General features: G+C 41.3%; 1 protein-coding gene across 14 annotated transcripts in view; it reads right to left on the bottom strand.

The window, feature by feature from the left end:
• Positions 1–14,965, bottom strand: part of vav2 (vav 2 guanine nucleotide exchange factor) — a 203,006-nt gene extending 188,041 nt beyond the window's left edge. For 10 of the 14 annotated variants that reach the window (XM_026174291.1, XM_026174297.1, XM_026174299.1 and 7 more), the window contains exon 1: positions 13,609–14,965. In XM_026174291.1, the coding sequence (XP_026030076.1) occupies positions 13,609–13,812 (204 nt within the window). In that variant the 5' untranslated portion in view covers positions 13,813–14,965. The remainder of the gene's footprint in view (positions 1–13,608) is intronic. The other 4 variants (XM_026174301.1, XM_026174302.1, XM_026174305.1 and 1 more) reach the window with 1 other exon arrangement.
• Positions 14,966–15,292: the final 327 nt, after the last annotated feature.

Raw genomic sequence — 15,292 nt, 5'->3', positions numbered from 1 at the left:
TTATACTTCAGGCTTATGAGTACTAACATAAGAGTGATACATAAGGGACTAAGCACTTAATTAAAAAGCAAATCAATTCACTAACCAATCAAGCGCAGCCCTAACAGAAATACTGTATGTTCAGCTGATCCTGATAGATAAAAATAAAACCACGTTTTTGAGAGATTATAATTGCAAAGCTGAAATTATGAGTCACGAAGCCATGCAACAGGAAATGATCACTTCCATGCTCTACAGCCCACAACACACTGTTCCACTTTGTTTGCATGATTAACAAGAGACTCAGCCGTGGAGAAGATCAATAAGTTTTATGGGACAGAGTCTAACATTGTAACCCTACCTTTGTGCCCTTCCTGTTCCAGAGCTAATTATGTGATATGATCAATACGCATCACTAATGGGATATTGGCGCTTCTTGTGGCGATTTCTGTGGCAAAGGCCTGAAAAAAAGTCTATAGACAGTGAAACTTTAAACACCTCGCCTCTGTTTAGCTGCCACCCAGTGATGGTGTGAGGTGGTAATGAGATGTGTGCCCAAAGCAGGAAGTGGAAAGCAGTGCATGTCCTGCAACCCAGCATGAAACAGAGCAGTTCTACCTCACAGTAACTCAGATAAGATTTCTGGCAATGATTCTGTTCTGACAGCAGCTCAACATGCAGCAGGCTAATGACACCAGCTGACAAAGCAATACGAAAGAGATGTTGCATCTTATATTTCAGTATGCAGTGTGATCAACTCATACAGCATAATGAGACATGTAAAATATCATATATTATAAGTTTTTATTCCCATTCTTTTCCATATGGTAAGACAGACGCCATCAGATTAACAACTAAAGACTTGATTAAAAAGAAAGATCTTCAGTGTCCGGGTTTCATCAGAAGAACTCCAGGGGAGAAATTCAGATATTCAGCCATCTGGCTAACCACTACAGAGGCAGAACTATGGCCTCCTCTTTCTCATTTCTCTGTGGAGTGATGGCGCCCAGCAGAGCATGGCTGGCTCAGAAAAGATTCAGGCGCCATTCCACTGCATGCCCGTGTTAATCACCCCCAACAACCACCATGAAGATGGAGCCTCTTTGGAAATCAGACGGTGACCATAAGGCTGCATGATCTCTTTGTCCATCTCTAGTGGAATGGCAAAACTGGCAATGTGTTGTCTGGGAGGATCTGGCTTCTCAAAGTGAAATGCATCCCTAAAGGTTAGTTAGGTAAGATAATTAGAGAGGATGCCAACAGAATAATTCCTGTCACCATAGGATTCATTTTCAGACAGAAGGATTTAAGGTAATTTTACTGTCAGTTATAAAAATGCTCTCAACTCTTGGGACTAAAATACTCTTGACAACAATTGCGGTCATCTGCCTCTACATGACATCACTTGAGTTCTCCCACTCAGTCAAAGATTAGGTCAACTTGGAGTTCCCCACATAAACGTTGCACTCACAATTCAGACTAAAAGCATTCCCCGAGGAACCCAAAAGAAAGGGAAAAGAGGCATATCATTGTTCCACATTGTTTAGGTGGAGCAGTTTTTGACTGTGCATGATAAAAAACTTAGAAGACTGGCTGACTCATGCTCAAGCAACTACAGAATACCAAATGTCGGAGGTGAAGCATAGCATTGCAGTGCAGTGCTATGAAAGTTTATTACTTTGCATCATGAAGCATTTGGTATAGTTTCAACTACTACAGCAAGCTAACAAGGTGGGTTTAAACCATTCTTACCATACATTCCATGCGGACCCCAAATGAGCTAATCAAAAGGCAAAGAAACTACATTCAAACAGTCAAGAAAAAGATTTATTACAATCCATATCACACGATACGATAAAGCACTGAATTCTAACTTGTAAAAAGCAGGCCTCTGCATTACCGATTTTCTCTGGCTATGTAAAAAGATAGCCCTTTTATAGCCCTATGGTGAAGCATATTAAACAACCATGAGATGCTAATCTAGAACTGATATAAAAATCCTCCCATTTCTTATCCACCCACAACACTTCATTTGCCTGTTTGTTAGTCGTGTGATCAATCAAACTGAGCGGCGAGATTAACACATGGTCACATCCCTATAACACACCTATTCTGGTGATTTTAGGACTTTGAAATTGAATACGCAGCCCCTGATATTTCTGCAGCAGCCTTTCCACTTGAATTGTCACACACACATTGCCCGCATTCAAAAAAGCTGAGTGCTCACAGTTTGCATTTGGATGCATACCATTTCAGCCCTTATAGTTCAGGGGAAGGGGTAATGCTGTGTATCAGTGAAGGAATAAAACTGGACTCTATAGAACAAAATTCTTAATTGAATTTATAACTATGATTACATAATACCGAATAATACAGGATCATGTGCAGCATTTCATCTTTGTAAAGTCCCACCGTATTGTAGTGCAGTGGTTTAAGTGTTGCAGTTATTCCAGGAGCTTTGTTATGGAGGATAATTTGCCTCTGGTAGGGTCTTCCTAGGGTAATTGGACCACTGGTGAAGAGCTAGATGGAGAGTGATCCCTATGATAACCTAAAGATCAAGTGACCAATTTACCCTGCCAGATCAGGTATACCAGGTCCCATCCTGGGTTACTAGTCACAGGGTCTGCTCTTCTGTGTCCCCACCAACCACAGGATGAGCTTTAGGGGTTTGGTGTCTTGGGAGTTCTGGTACCAGTTTGCTATACAAAGACTGGCCTGTGTTCCACTTTGGAGTTCCCCAGGTGAAAATTGAATTGAATTGGATATATTTGTAATCTCCCCTCAGTTTGGTGCCTGTATTTTGGGGTTTTTCCCAATGAATGAGAGGACCCCTCCCAACAACTTCAGAGCGCATTTACACCCAATGACAGTTCAGAGTGCACAGCCTTCTTGGAGTCACTGGAATGAGGTGATGAGGTTCTACATGGGGACTCTGTTGCCCTACTGGGGATCTTTAACATTCACATAGGCAATGACTGACTGACCTGGAAGGGTGTGATTGAGAGGAACAGCCTGCCTGAGTGCTGCCCCAAGCAGTGGAATTTAAGAGTTTGGTGGCGTTATTCAAAAGTGAGAGAGTGAGGGGAGAGTGGATTGCAAGACTAACAAACAAATTTGTGTAATCTGTTGTTGTGAAGAGGGAGCTCAGCATAAAACCCAAGCTGTCAATTTACCTGTGAACCTATGTTCCTACCCTTTCTACCTAGGGCACAACCTCTAGGTAGTTACTGGAAGAAAGAGATCACATATACAATGATGGCTACGATGGCTAGGCTCTCCCTTAGCGATAGGGTGAGTAGCTTGGACATTCAGAAGGAACTCAGAGTAAAACCGCTACTCCTCCACATCAAAAGGAGACAGGTGGTATGAAGACATGACTAGGGTGCCTCTTAGACGCCTCCTGGGTGAGGTATTTTGGGCATGTCCTGCTGGGAGGAGGCAGTGAGGCAAACCTAGGACATGCTGGAAAGATTACCTCTTCGATGGCTTGGAAAGCCAGCCCTAGATGAGCTGGAATAGGTAGACCCAAACACAGATAAGTGACAGAAAAAGATGGATAGATGGATGGATAATATTTATTTATTGTTAAGTCATATTTAACTCTAGATTTAAATATTTTAATGTCAGTTTATTCCCTGGAGTGACTTTTAAATGTTTGCGTTGTTCTGTAAGTGGCTTCATTACCACATTCTATTACAGCTGTGACTTCAGTTATACACAGTACTTGCAGATGTGCCAAGCAGCAACCGCATAAGCAGCAGGCCCACACACTTACAATGTGTATACATGTGACCATTCATTTGCACCTAATGAATATTGACCTCAACTACTATGGCATTTATTCATCTGCTGAATAATGCAAGTACTTAACCGTTTTCCTATTTATGACTCTCCTATGCTGCTATGAATTATTTCTCATGCAGCACTGCAAGTTGTATGCTTTTACTGCCTCATATTAATTTATTTATGAGAGTCTATAGCATACAGTGAGTTGTTATCCAATTGATGACTGTGAAGAAAAGCTCACCTTATGTGTTCCTTTTGTATGACTGTTCTTTTAGCTTTAAGCTATGTTTCAGAAAAATAATAAAAAATCTATCTCACAAAGAAAAAAAAAACTAATTGAGGGTTTTTTTTTTTCCATCTGTGTCCAGTACTGTGCAAATGTCTTGGGTCACCTCTCATTTCTTCATATTCTGCCTCCAAGAAGCCAGACTTTCTTGCATTTTTTAAGTGGTCTTGATCAATAGTTCTCCAGGCTTTCTGGAGGTTTTTCAAAGTTTGTCTCTGCACACTGGCTGCTTTTTCACTTATATCAATCCAATCTTTGTACCTGACCATTGTCAGATACTTTCATTATTTGTAAATCCATAAACACTGACCTTTCTATTCACTCAATCATAAAAACGGCACCTAAAACAAGCAATAAGGGTTGTAGTTTCAAAGTAAACTATTTTCGTGTACCTCAGTTGCTCCCTTCATTTGCTAAATGTCATGCATTGTTTAAGTCAGCCCTGTAAGAATCCCTTTTGGGCCATTAGCAATATTCAGTTGCTTTTGTTTGTACAGCTGACGCATGGATTAACTTTAAGGCAATACATCTTTGCTAGCTCAGAAAAAAATTGTCCCAACTTGAAAAGGAACAGCTGGGCTGCAGCAAAATTTTAAATGGTCTCCATTTGTTTTTAAATTTGTTGCTTCTGTTTCCAAGTGAATGCCTGCTTTACAGAACAGCAGCCCAGGGAAATACTCAACAATAAAAACTTATTTTGCTGAGAATGAGGGATAATCCTAGCATGCACAAATGTATTGCTCTATTGCTGTCCACTCTGCTATATTGTCTGAAATATATAATACTTTCAGAAGTATTGTCATAGTTTTAAACAACATTTCTATAGTTCTAATATCACCGTTGTTAAACCACAGGTGGTGCAATATTACTAAAACAACATGGTCGTGACCACAAGAGTTCAACCGCCACATACAGTGGGGCAAAAAAGTATTTAGTCAGCCACCGATTGTGCAAGTTCCCCCACTTAAAATGATGACAGAGGTCAGTAAGTTGCACCAGAGGTACACTTCAACTGTGAGAGACAGAATGTGAAAAAAAAAATCCATGAATTCACATGGTAGGATTTGTAAAGAATTTATTCGTAAATCAGGGTGGAAAATAAGTATTTGGTCACCTCAAACAAGGAAAATCTCTGGCTCTCACAGACCTGTAACGTCTTCTGTAAGAAGCTTTTCTGTCCCCCACTCGTTACCTGTATGAATGGCACCTGTTTGAACCCATCATCTGTATAAAAGACACCTGTCCACAGCCTCAAACAGTCAGACTCCAAACTCCGCCATGGCCAAGACCAAAGAGCTTTCGAAGGACACCAGGAAAAGTATTGTAGCCCTGCACCAGACTGGGAAGAGTGAATCTACAATAGGCAAGCAGCTTGGTGTGAAAAAATCAACTGCGGGAGCAATCATCAGAAAATGGAAGACATACAAGACCACTGATAATCTCCCTCGATCTGGGGCTCCACGCAAGATCTCATCCCGTGGGGTCTAAATGATCATGAAAACGGTGAGCAAAGATCCCAGAACCACACGGGGGGACCTGGTGAATGACCTGCAGAGAGCTGGGACCAAAGTAACAAAGGTCACCATCAGTAACACACTACAACGGCAGGGAATCAAATCCCGCAGTGCCAGACGTGTTCCGCTGCTGAAGCCAGTGCATGTCCAGGCCCGTCTGAAGTTTGCCAGAGAGCACATGGATGATACAGCAGAGGATTGGGAGAATGTCATGTGGTCAGATGGAACCAAAGTAGAACTTTTTGGTATAAACTCAACTCGTCGTGTTTGGAGGAAGAAGAATACTGAGTTGCATCCCAAGAACACCATACCTACTGTGAAGCATGGGGGTGGAAACATCATGCTATGGGGCTGTTTTTCTGCCAAGGGGACAGGACGACTGATCCGTGTTAAGGACAGAATGAATGGGGCCATGTATCGTGAGATTTTGAGCCAAAACCTCCTTCCATCAGTGAGAACTTTGAAGATGAAACGAGGCTGGGTCTTCCAACATGACAATGATCCAAAACACACCGCCCGGGCAACAAAGGAGTGGCTCCGTAAGAAGCATTTGAAAGTCCTGGAGTGGCCTAGCCAGTCTCCAGACCTCAACCCCATAGAAAATCTGTGGCGGGAGTTGAAAGTCCGTGTTGCTCGGCGACAGCCCCAAAACATCACTGCTCTCGAGAAGATCTGCATGGAGGAATGGGCCAAAATACCAGCTACTGTGTGTGCAAACCTGGTAAAGACCTATAGTAAACGTTTGACCTCTGTAACATAACCTTTGTTGGCAATAACAAAGTATTGAGTTGTATTTTTGTTATTGACCAAATACTTATTTTCCACCCTGATTTACGAATAAATTCTTTACAAATCCTACCATGTGGATTCATGGATTTTTTTTTCACATTCTGTCTCTCACAGTTGAAGTGTACCTCTGGTGCAAATTACTGACCTCTGTCATCATTTTAGGTGGGGGAACTTGCACAATCGGTGGCTGACTAAATACTTTTTTGCCCCACTGTATATGAAGAAGAATTACACTTGCAAACGAAGAAAAACGTCCTGGAACTGATTCCATTCTTAATCTGACTTCAGGTTGATAAAATGCCCACATTTGTTAAGCTCCTCACACAATGACTCCTTTATCAAATCTTTCATTCACATTATCTCTGACACTACAGGCACTGGCAAGGAGGAAAAATGACCCATAGACAACGCTGTTCTGAACAAATGTAGACGACTGGCTTAAATGTTTCAGTGTTAATGACATATTTGTGGGAGTGATACTCTTGATAACTCGAAGGATGATTACTCAGCCAGCAATACTGTTCTGTGACCCTTAGGTAATCTGTTCACATAATTAAAAACAAGAATGACTGTAATTATTTTCTTTGTTTTGTTTTTATATCCTGCAGCTGCAGCACAAGATTACCTGACAGTCAAAGAAAAAAAAAAAGCCAGGTTAATGTACATCAAAGAGAAGCAACAATTGTTAGTAAAATGCTTTACAGCTTGTTAGTGCCGCACCAGTTTGGGCTGGTTTAAGTTGGGACGTTAGCTACCACTGTGTCTGTGTCATTCCTATCAGAACTAGATATTGTAACTTTTTTTATTTTTAACTAACAAGAACAAGATTTAGGTTCCACAAAAACAACAAGTACACTGGAATCTGTATCCAGTTTTGTGACAGGTCAAGACTAAGGCACGTCCAGTCCCTCCAGGAAATACATAAAAAAAACAAAATACTGTTTATAGGTCAGTCCTGCAAATGTCAGCGCTCAACCCACACAGACGTTAAAATTTTGAGGGGAATTTTGTGACCTCAGGAGTCGGATCACCTTACACAAAGGTTAGAATACACTGGCCCAGACCCATTCTCTCCTTGTCAATCCCATTAGCTTCCAGGGGCACAGTCTCAGCTGTTCAACCCAAGACATATCCCTAATGAGTTCCATTAGCAGTATTACCTGCATCCGGCGAGCGCTGAGGTCATGGGGTCAACAGTAGACCTAACACTGAGATTAAATTACTCCAGAGGGAGAAAAGGGTGGGTGGATAGGTGTCTACAGTGGTTACTACCCCCCTACCCACTCTGGCCATAAACAGAGATTTCAGAGTAGAAAGTGCACTGACATTTAACATGCTGTTTGGTTCATACACTCCCGTTGATCTCATTTTTAACCACGCAGATCTGAGACAGGGCAATAAGTGTTGTAAGTTTGACCTACAGTGAACAATGAATGTATACTGTAATCACATGACTGATGAAGACAAAATGAAGCAGGGTTTGATTAGGGATTTCAATGCAGCTGTCCAGGTTTTGCCATGTCACAGAGAAGGAGCACAGAAAAAGAATGACAGATGTGGTGTCTTGATAAACTGAGCAGATATTTGAGGTTTACACAGCTACATTCTCGCCTGAAAATATGTTAAACGTTTATTTTGTGACCCAGAAAGAATAATAAGAGTAACATTAAAACTAACTAGCTGCCGCCATTGTTGGAAACTGCGCTGGGCTGCGCTATGAATTCTGGGACACAGCTTCTTCTTCTTCGGGGTTTAACGGCAGCTGGCGTCCTTGTACATGCAGTGCTGCCATCTTCTGTTTCAGTCCGTTATTACACTCTTAAATCCTACTACTCATTCCTGCGTCTTTTGTGATCTTACAAAGCTTCAAACGACGCGTCGACTATTAAATCAGTCGTCGACGATTTTGATAGTCGACGTAATCGTGACTAGTCGACTAATCGTGGCAGCCCTAGTCTGAAGCTGAAGATCCAACTGTAAAGTCCTGCGTGCAACTGTTTAACACAGCATAGAAGCTGTTTTTTTCTCAATGAAAAGTGGCTTTGAATCCTCTTATTTGTATGAAATTTCATTGGCCGGCATCAGTCTGTGAGCCCCTTAAAAAAAAACAAAAGGATGTCTTTATACCACAAACCTCTTGTTGTTTACCCCAAGTCTACCTAGTTAGCATCAAACAGCATCTAGAAAAAGAAAGTTCACAAAGCTAGCCACATACTTTCCAAAGAGCTGATAGAGACAAAACAGGACCTACAAGGTGAATGAAAATACAATTTGTCAAGTGGCGAGAAAAACAAATAAATGCTAGGCAACTAACACGTTTTCCACATCAGCTGTTATCCCTGTGTCTGTTATTTATAGTTATTTCTAATCCTAGCAGCAAAAACATTTCAGTCAGTTTTCTATAGTGTGATTTTTAGAACCGGATGAATGATGCATAACACCAATATCATGGTAATCCAAGTTTGCAGGAATGGCAGAATTAAAAAAAAAAAAAAAAAAAAAAAGAATTCAGATCTGATCCGGTTACTTTCCATCAGCAGCCAATATTTCTGGTGGGAGCTGGACAAAGAGGAAGAACCTCAATTATGTTGAGTGGAAGCAGCAGGCTCTGTGTGGGATCTGGAGCCCTGCAGAGTACTGAGAAACTTCAGTGCAGCTCTGCAGGCTCCCCAGCTTCAATACTGATTGAGTCTGAACACAGGTACTGTAACATACTTACAAACATAATAAACAAGTGCACGGTCACACAAGGAAACAAAAGCACAGCAAACACACACATACACACACACACACACACACATATATCCACCTGCTCATCCCATAGGCATTCACAACTAACAAAAAACAAAAGAAAATAAGAAGTGAAGAGAGAACTGCAGAACACTCAAAAGGCTCAGTCTCGTCTTTCAGACACCGCCTGAGGCATTGGATTCTGAATAAGTACACTTTGAGCTCTGAAGCATCTACAGACACCAGCGCTCATTAGCCACCCGTTTACAACCTTGAGGTAAAGGCAAACAAATGCTGAAAAACACAATTAGGAATTCATTTGACCACATAAATGAAGGTCAGTTTCACAGTTTCCTTTTAAGAACTACTCCACCTCCTCTCCTGTCCACAAAGGGGAAGAAAGACAAAATCAAACAATATTTAATCCCCCTTGGTCATGCTCTCTTTTGGTATGTAACTCTATAATTGCAAATCTGATAACAGAAATATTAATGAGGTTAGTGCCATGATGTTTAACCACATACACTAGGAATCAAAATGGACAGTGACAAATTAGTTTCCGAGTGTGTATTTGGTCCTGTATGTTATCGATTAAGTTAGCACAAGTGCACCATTTTTGTTTTAAGAAAACAGCTAGCTTTCAGCTGGGAGAAAAGAGGGCTTGTCCAGTTTTTGGCAGCTTATTGTGAGCACAAAAATATACAATAATATAGCAAGTGATTTTATTACTGAGAGTTTTTTATTTATTTATTTATAATGTTTACGTTGTAAAGCTCATCCTGTTGCCTATTACCAGAATATATAATTAAGAACTATACAAAATTTGTAGATCTGTGAGTTGAAGATGAAAGCTGCCATTTCAGCATGCTCAAAGGGTCCGGGCTTACATACACCGCTCTGTCAAGAGCAAAAGATGGAATTTGCAGAAGCGTAATCTAGAAACCAGTGACTACTGTCTGACACACAGCCATGAGCTGGCATCCCATGTGCCTTACTGTGAAAAACTCTTGAGCCATCCCGTCTTTCTTTATGTTTTGCTTCCAAGGACTCAGACTTTCTTCTAACTTTGTAGTTGTCGTGAGCAAAAGCGCTCCAGGATTTCTGAAGGTCTTTTAAAGTTTATCTTTGAACATTGGCTGCTTTTTCATTCATTTTCAGTCCAGCCCTTGTACCTAACCATTTTCATAGGAATGTGTTTTTGTTTGTTAAGCCACTCAGTCACTGAATAATGAATGAATAAAATAAACATAAAGAGGTACCTAACACAAGGGGTGAAACAGTGTTGCGCCTACAAGCTAGCAAAAAAAACCAATTTCAAATTTTGTCTTTGGTCTTTGCTATTAGCAACATGTTGCAAAAACACATCATTTGTTCCCACTTCTTTAGTTGAATTTCTGAAAAATACCAAAGATAATAGGTTTGATGTCATTTTTGCACCAATAAGGTGACTCCCCCAGAGCTATTCGCTGAAAACCTGGCACATCTTAGCGCGCAATGTGGCCTTAAAAAAAATTGAGGAACGTAGGCAAAAGATGAAGAGGATAAAAGATCAAGTATCTGCTGCAGTAAAGTCTGAAAGTTACCGCCTTAAGAAAACAAAATCCATCAAAGACACAGGACCTGAGAAATATATCTGCCCCTTCGATTGATCCAGTGTTCATCATCAGAAACGTTTTCAATGGAAGGACGGGTGTCAAGAAACTAATCTTTAAAAAGGGAAGCAGGAAAAAAAAAGGCTGAAGTAAGCCAATTTCTTTATTGGAATAATAATAAAGAAAATCAGTGGCAACAGGTCTCTGTTTTTGCCTTATATACTTCACATGTTTCAACACATCACTGCACCTGTTTCCCATTTTACTAGCAAAATATGTAAGAAATGAGGGGTGGCTCAAGACTTTTGCAGAGCACTGTACAAGTGGGTCAAATGAAACACACGTTCAGGAAACTTCAAAATTTTCATCTTAAGACCATGAAAGCATCATCAAGTCATAACATACAAGGTAGAAAAGCACACTGAGTGGAATTTCAATTGCAAATTCATTAACTGTCGACATGCCGTGTTTTGTGAAAAAATTATGACCATCGTGTTTCTACCAGGAATTCTCTTTGATGTCTGCAGAATGCACAAAAGCACCAAGACCACAAACTGGGATCAATGCCAAACTTGAAAAGCATTATTGTGATTAGGCTCTGTTAGCAGTAGAAGTAATGGATCAATAGAAAAAGGAGAAACACATACTTTGTGTCTTTATGTTCTTCTTTCGCCATAAACCACCTTTACGATGCATCGGCTCTACACCTACTACCATGTGTTGAGGGCGTCTTAACTAAATGTTAGAAACTAGTTATATTCACAGACAAAACTCAATTTCAAACCTATCAATCACCGCTAAAGTTTATCCACTGGATACAAGAGAAATTTTGTACTGAGCAAACAATATAATTGCTCTGCTTCAGCTCCTCTTCATTTGGTTAAGCCACTAACTGTGTGTTCTCGGTTTTAAAGCACGTGAGCTTTGACCTTTTCCTTATCATAAATCACATACTACTGTTCTGCTGCCAGGATTTTGTTTAACCCAATTTGTCACCGAGGACACCACTTTCACCCTCGCTGCAGATTCACTCAGTGGTACTGGGAGCTCGGGATTAGTGGGCGGATCAAAGCATGCCATCCAAGTCTCTCTCTCTCTCGCCCTTGTAATCATTGAACCCAGTAGCTTCTGGAGGTGATAAGTTAAGGCCGCTGTTGGTTACCAGGCAAAGAGAGGGGGATGGATAGCGATGCCACTAGCATTTACTTTCATTGATTAATATGTAATTCTTTCTTCTGTTAAGTGTTTATTGTCTTAAATGGAAGACAAATAGCTTAAAATGTCCACCACAACGCGCAGAATCTTACATGACATTCTTGTTTTGTTCAACAGTTGCAAATGATCCCATTTGATAAGCGTGAAACAGAGACAAAAGTGGCATTTTTGCTCCGTTTGAAAAATACACACATACACATACACACTTGCAAATGAATTCCTTGTTGATCTGGCTAACCAAATTATCTTTTCCTGATTAATCAAGGACAAAGAAAGGAGTGTTTACTAGAAAACAGCACCCAACACAGACAGAGCAAAAAAAGCAGACAGACAGACAGTAGACCCACACACACATTCACACATTATTATGACAGAAAGAGGTCACAGAAGGTGTGCCAAGCATATCAGACAAATTTGCTGTCAGTGAGGAATCGCTTCCTAACACAGCTATTAAAGCCCGCAGGTATGACAATAAGAATAATCTAAATATGTCACAGTGCCAGTGCCAAGACTTCTTCACCATGTGCAGCGGAGGCTGTGTGGTATTTCAGTGCAGACATCAGGGTGAATAAAAGTCAATAGACATGTTTGCCACAGAGCACTTCTACTCCACCACCGTGGTCATGTAAACTTCCTGTGGCACCCGACACTTCCTCTTATTGGCTTTGGAAACATGAATGAGCTGAAGTGCAGAGGGAGCTTTACAGAAGCAGAGGCGTGCAATAGCTACAGTTCAAACCTCTAATCTCATTGCCATGAAATCTTGGGTTTCGTTTGAGTTTAATTACATACACACGGGGATACTTCTCTTTGAGTCTCTTCCAGTTTGCCATTTCCCTTCAACTTGAGACAGGTAAAAATTTAAAAGCAAATAGTGCAGCATCCTTTTAAAACTGCTACCACCAGACAAATGGTGTATACTAAATCATCAACCATGGAAGAGCATCACTCTAACGTTCCATAACGTTCCTTTTACTTTATTTAGTGTCCTCGATTTTCTCTTCCCTAAGAAGCTTATTATCTTTGCTCACTTCTGCACAGAGTTAGACTGTCTAGATAACACCCAATTAGCACCCTTGGAAGTGAATGTGAAGATGCTCTAGCTGCCAACTGTATGTCAATTTCATTGGGAGGGGGGGCTGATACTTGCATGAGCAGAAATAAAATACTGGGTAGATAAATGTTTAACCTTTTTAGGGGGAAAAAAAGAAATGAACGGAATTGGCTTTTAAGTGCTCCTGGAGCCACCAGCAGAACAGCTCATCATCAACCTTGAGGCCTATATCACCACATGGATCCAGGTGTGACACCTCCAGAATAAGGTGTTAGTGGGCATAATTGCATTATTTTCTCCACCTGGGAAAAACTAAATGAAGCTTGCATGTTTTAACACACAGAGCCCACCACAGTATGTGTTTAACTGCTGTATTATCACAGATACACTGATAGAATTTTTTTACTGCGCCAAGGAATGGGCTTGTTGTGACAGGAAGGAATCTCTGGATCAGCTGGGGAAATACAGGCAGAGAAATGTACAAAAAAAGCTTTCCAAACAATCAAGGAAAATCGTGGAACATCTCAGTGGGAAGTGGCTACCCAGGGAATCCCAGGGTGTGGATGTGTAGCAGCGTAGTGCATATAAAAGTTTGCCCGGGGGGCGTGTAAATCAAAGCCACCACTTGGTCGTTTAAAATGTATACCGAGGCGGACTCACCTGTGACATCTGGGGTCTGAAATTGATCTCCTTCAGGTCCACTGATCCTGGGGAGAGATTGTGCAACATCTGGCACAACAACACCCCATCACGCAGGGCCTGTGCCAAGTCGAAGACGGCCGACGAGGGCCACACAACCCGGTGGTTCGGGGGCAGGACCTTGCAGTCTATCAACCACCGTCCGCATTGTCTCCACTCCTCCATATCTTTCTCCGAAGTCTCTCCTCGCAAAATAACCTGGTTCTCGAACTGGCTCAGTGCGAGCAGAAAAGCGTTGTTTCACGGCGCACGAGCAGGCACTATGGTTGATTTCCCACCGGCTCCGGGTGTCTTGATTATTCACTATGTACGCAAATCAGGCAATTTCGCAACTTTGTATTATTCGCAGTAGGTCAGCTCACTATATCCCCATGTCCAGGCGCATGTCAGCTCCCCTTTCTCCTCAACGTGAAGGCTCGGAAATGACTAAAATAATAACAGGGATCCACTTCGGCAAACAGCGACGATGTAAGCAGAAAACGGAGACGAGCTACGTGAATTTTCTCCTCTTCATTCTTAAAAAGTTTCCTACTCAACACATATAATCCAAAGAGCGTAAAATGTTTACAACAGAGACAAACAAACCAGCTGGATACAGCAGTTTGTCATGTATCGACTTCACTAGTGTTTCACATTTCAGTGAACCAAACACCACGGGCTGCTGTGCAATGTGGGGAAAGCGGCTTTTCAAGTCTCTGTAGACGATGAATAAAAGCACGGAGTCACCCTTCGCATTTGCATTTATCGTTTCCTTAGTACTCTAAGCGTAAAAACAAGGACTTCCACTCAGTCCCAAAAGCGAAAGATAAAAAGAAAGGGATAACAGACCAGACTCTCTACAACCCTTGGTTCAATCTCTTTTCACAACTGTCTAAACGTCGCTCTCCAGCAGCGGAAACATGTCCAGTCTGGGAAACAAAAAAGGGGGACATCTGTGTTTACATGTATCCTGTAAATGCAACTTCGCCTCGCGCCTTTACGCACGCCAAAAAAACAGCGCTATCAGTGTGTCCAGCTTAGGTTTTCTCTGATTTTTGCCTCCCTTCCGCTCACGTCCTTGCTCTCACGTCTCCCTCTCCGTGTTTCCCTCTCGGACAGAGATGTTTAGAGATCCCAGCTACCGATCGTAGCTGTTCAAATCTGAAAGGAGACCAGGCTTCAGGCTCGGTATTGGCCCAGGAGTTTGAACTTGCCCCTATGTGCTGATTAAGACACGTAAAGTTAAAAGTCGGGTAGTTTGCTTTAGCGGCTCCACTCTTAAAAGAATTTGGGTTTCAGGGAGTATTTTTAAACTAAGCGTTAAGATGCGCCCTCTGATGGGTGAAGCGCACACTGCAAGGGCCATTGGCATAAAGGGGATATATATATATATATGTGTATATATATATATATATATATATAGATATATAGATATATATCTATATATATATGTGTGTGTGTGTGTGTGTATATGTATATATATGTGTATATATATAGATATAGATAGATAGATAGATAGATAGATAGATAGATAGATAGATAGATAGACAGACAATTCTTATGTTTGCAGAAGCTTTCCGTGTTATTCTGAATATGCCTGCTAGTTGTACTGTAAGTCGAGAGTCTTGAGCAGATCACTGGTAACCTAGAGGTTTGAATTTTCAGT

This window comes from Astatotilapia calliptera, chromosome 7 (assembly GCF_900246225.1).
Source record: "Astatotilapia calliptera chromosome 7, fAstCal1.2, whole genome shotgun sequence".
NCBI lineage: Eukaryota > Metazoa > Chordata > Actinopteri > Cichliformes > Cichlidae > Astatotilapia > Astatotilapia calliptera.
This window is presented reverse-complemented; position numbering and strand designations above follow the sequence as displayed.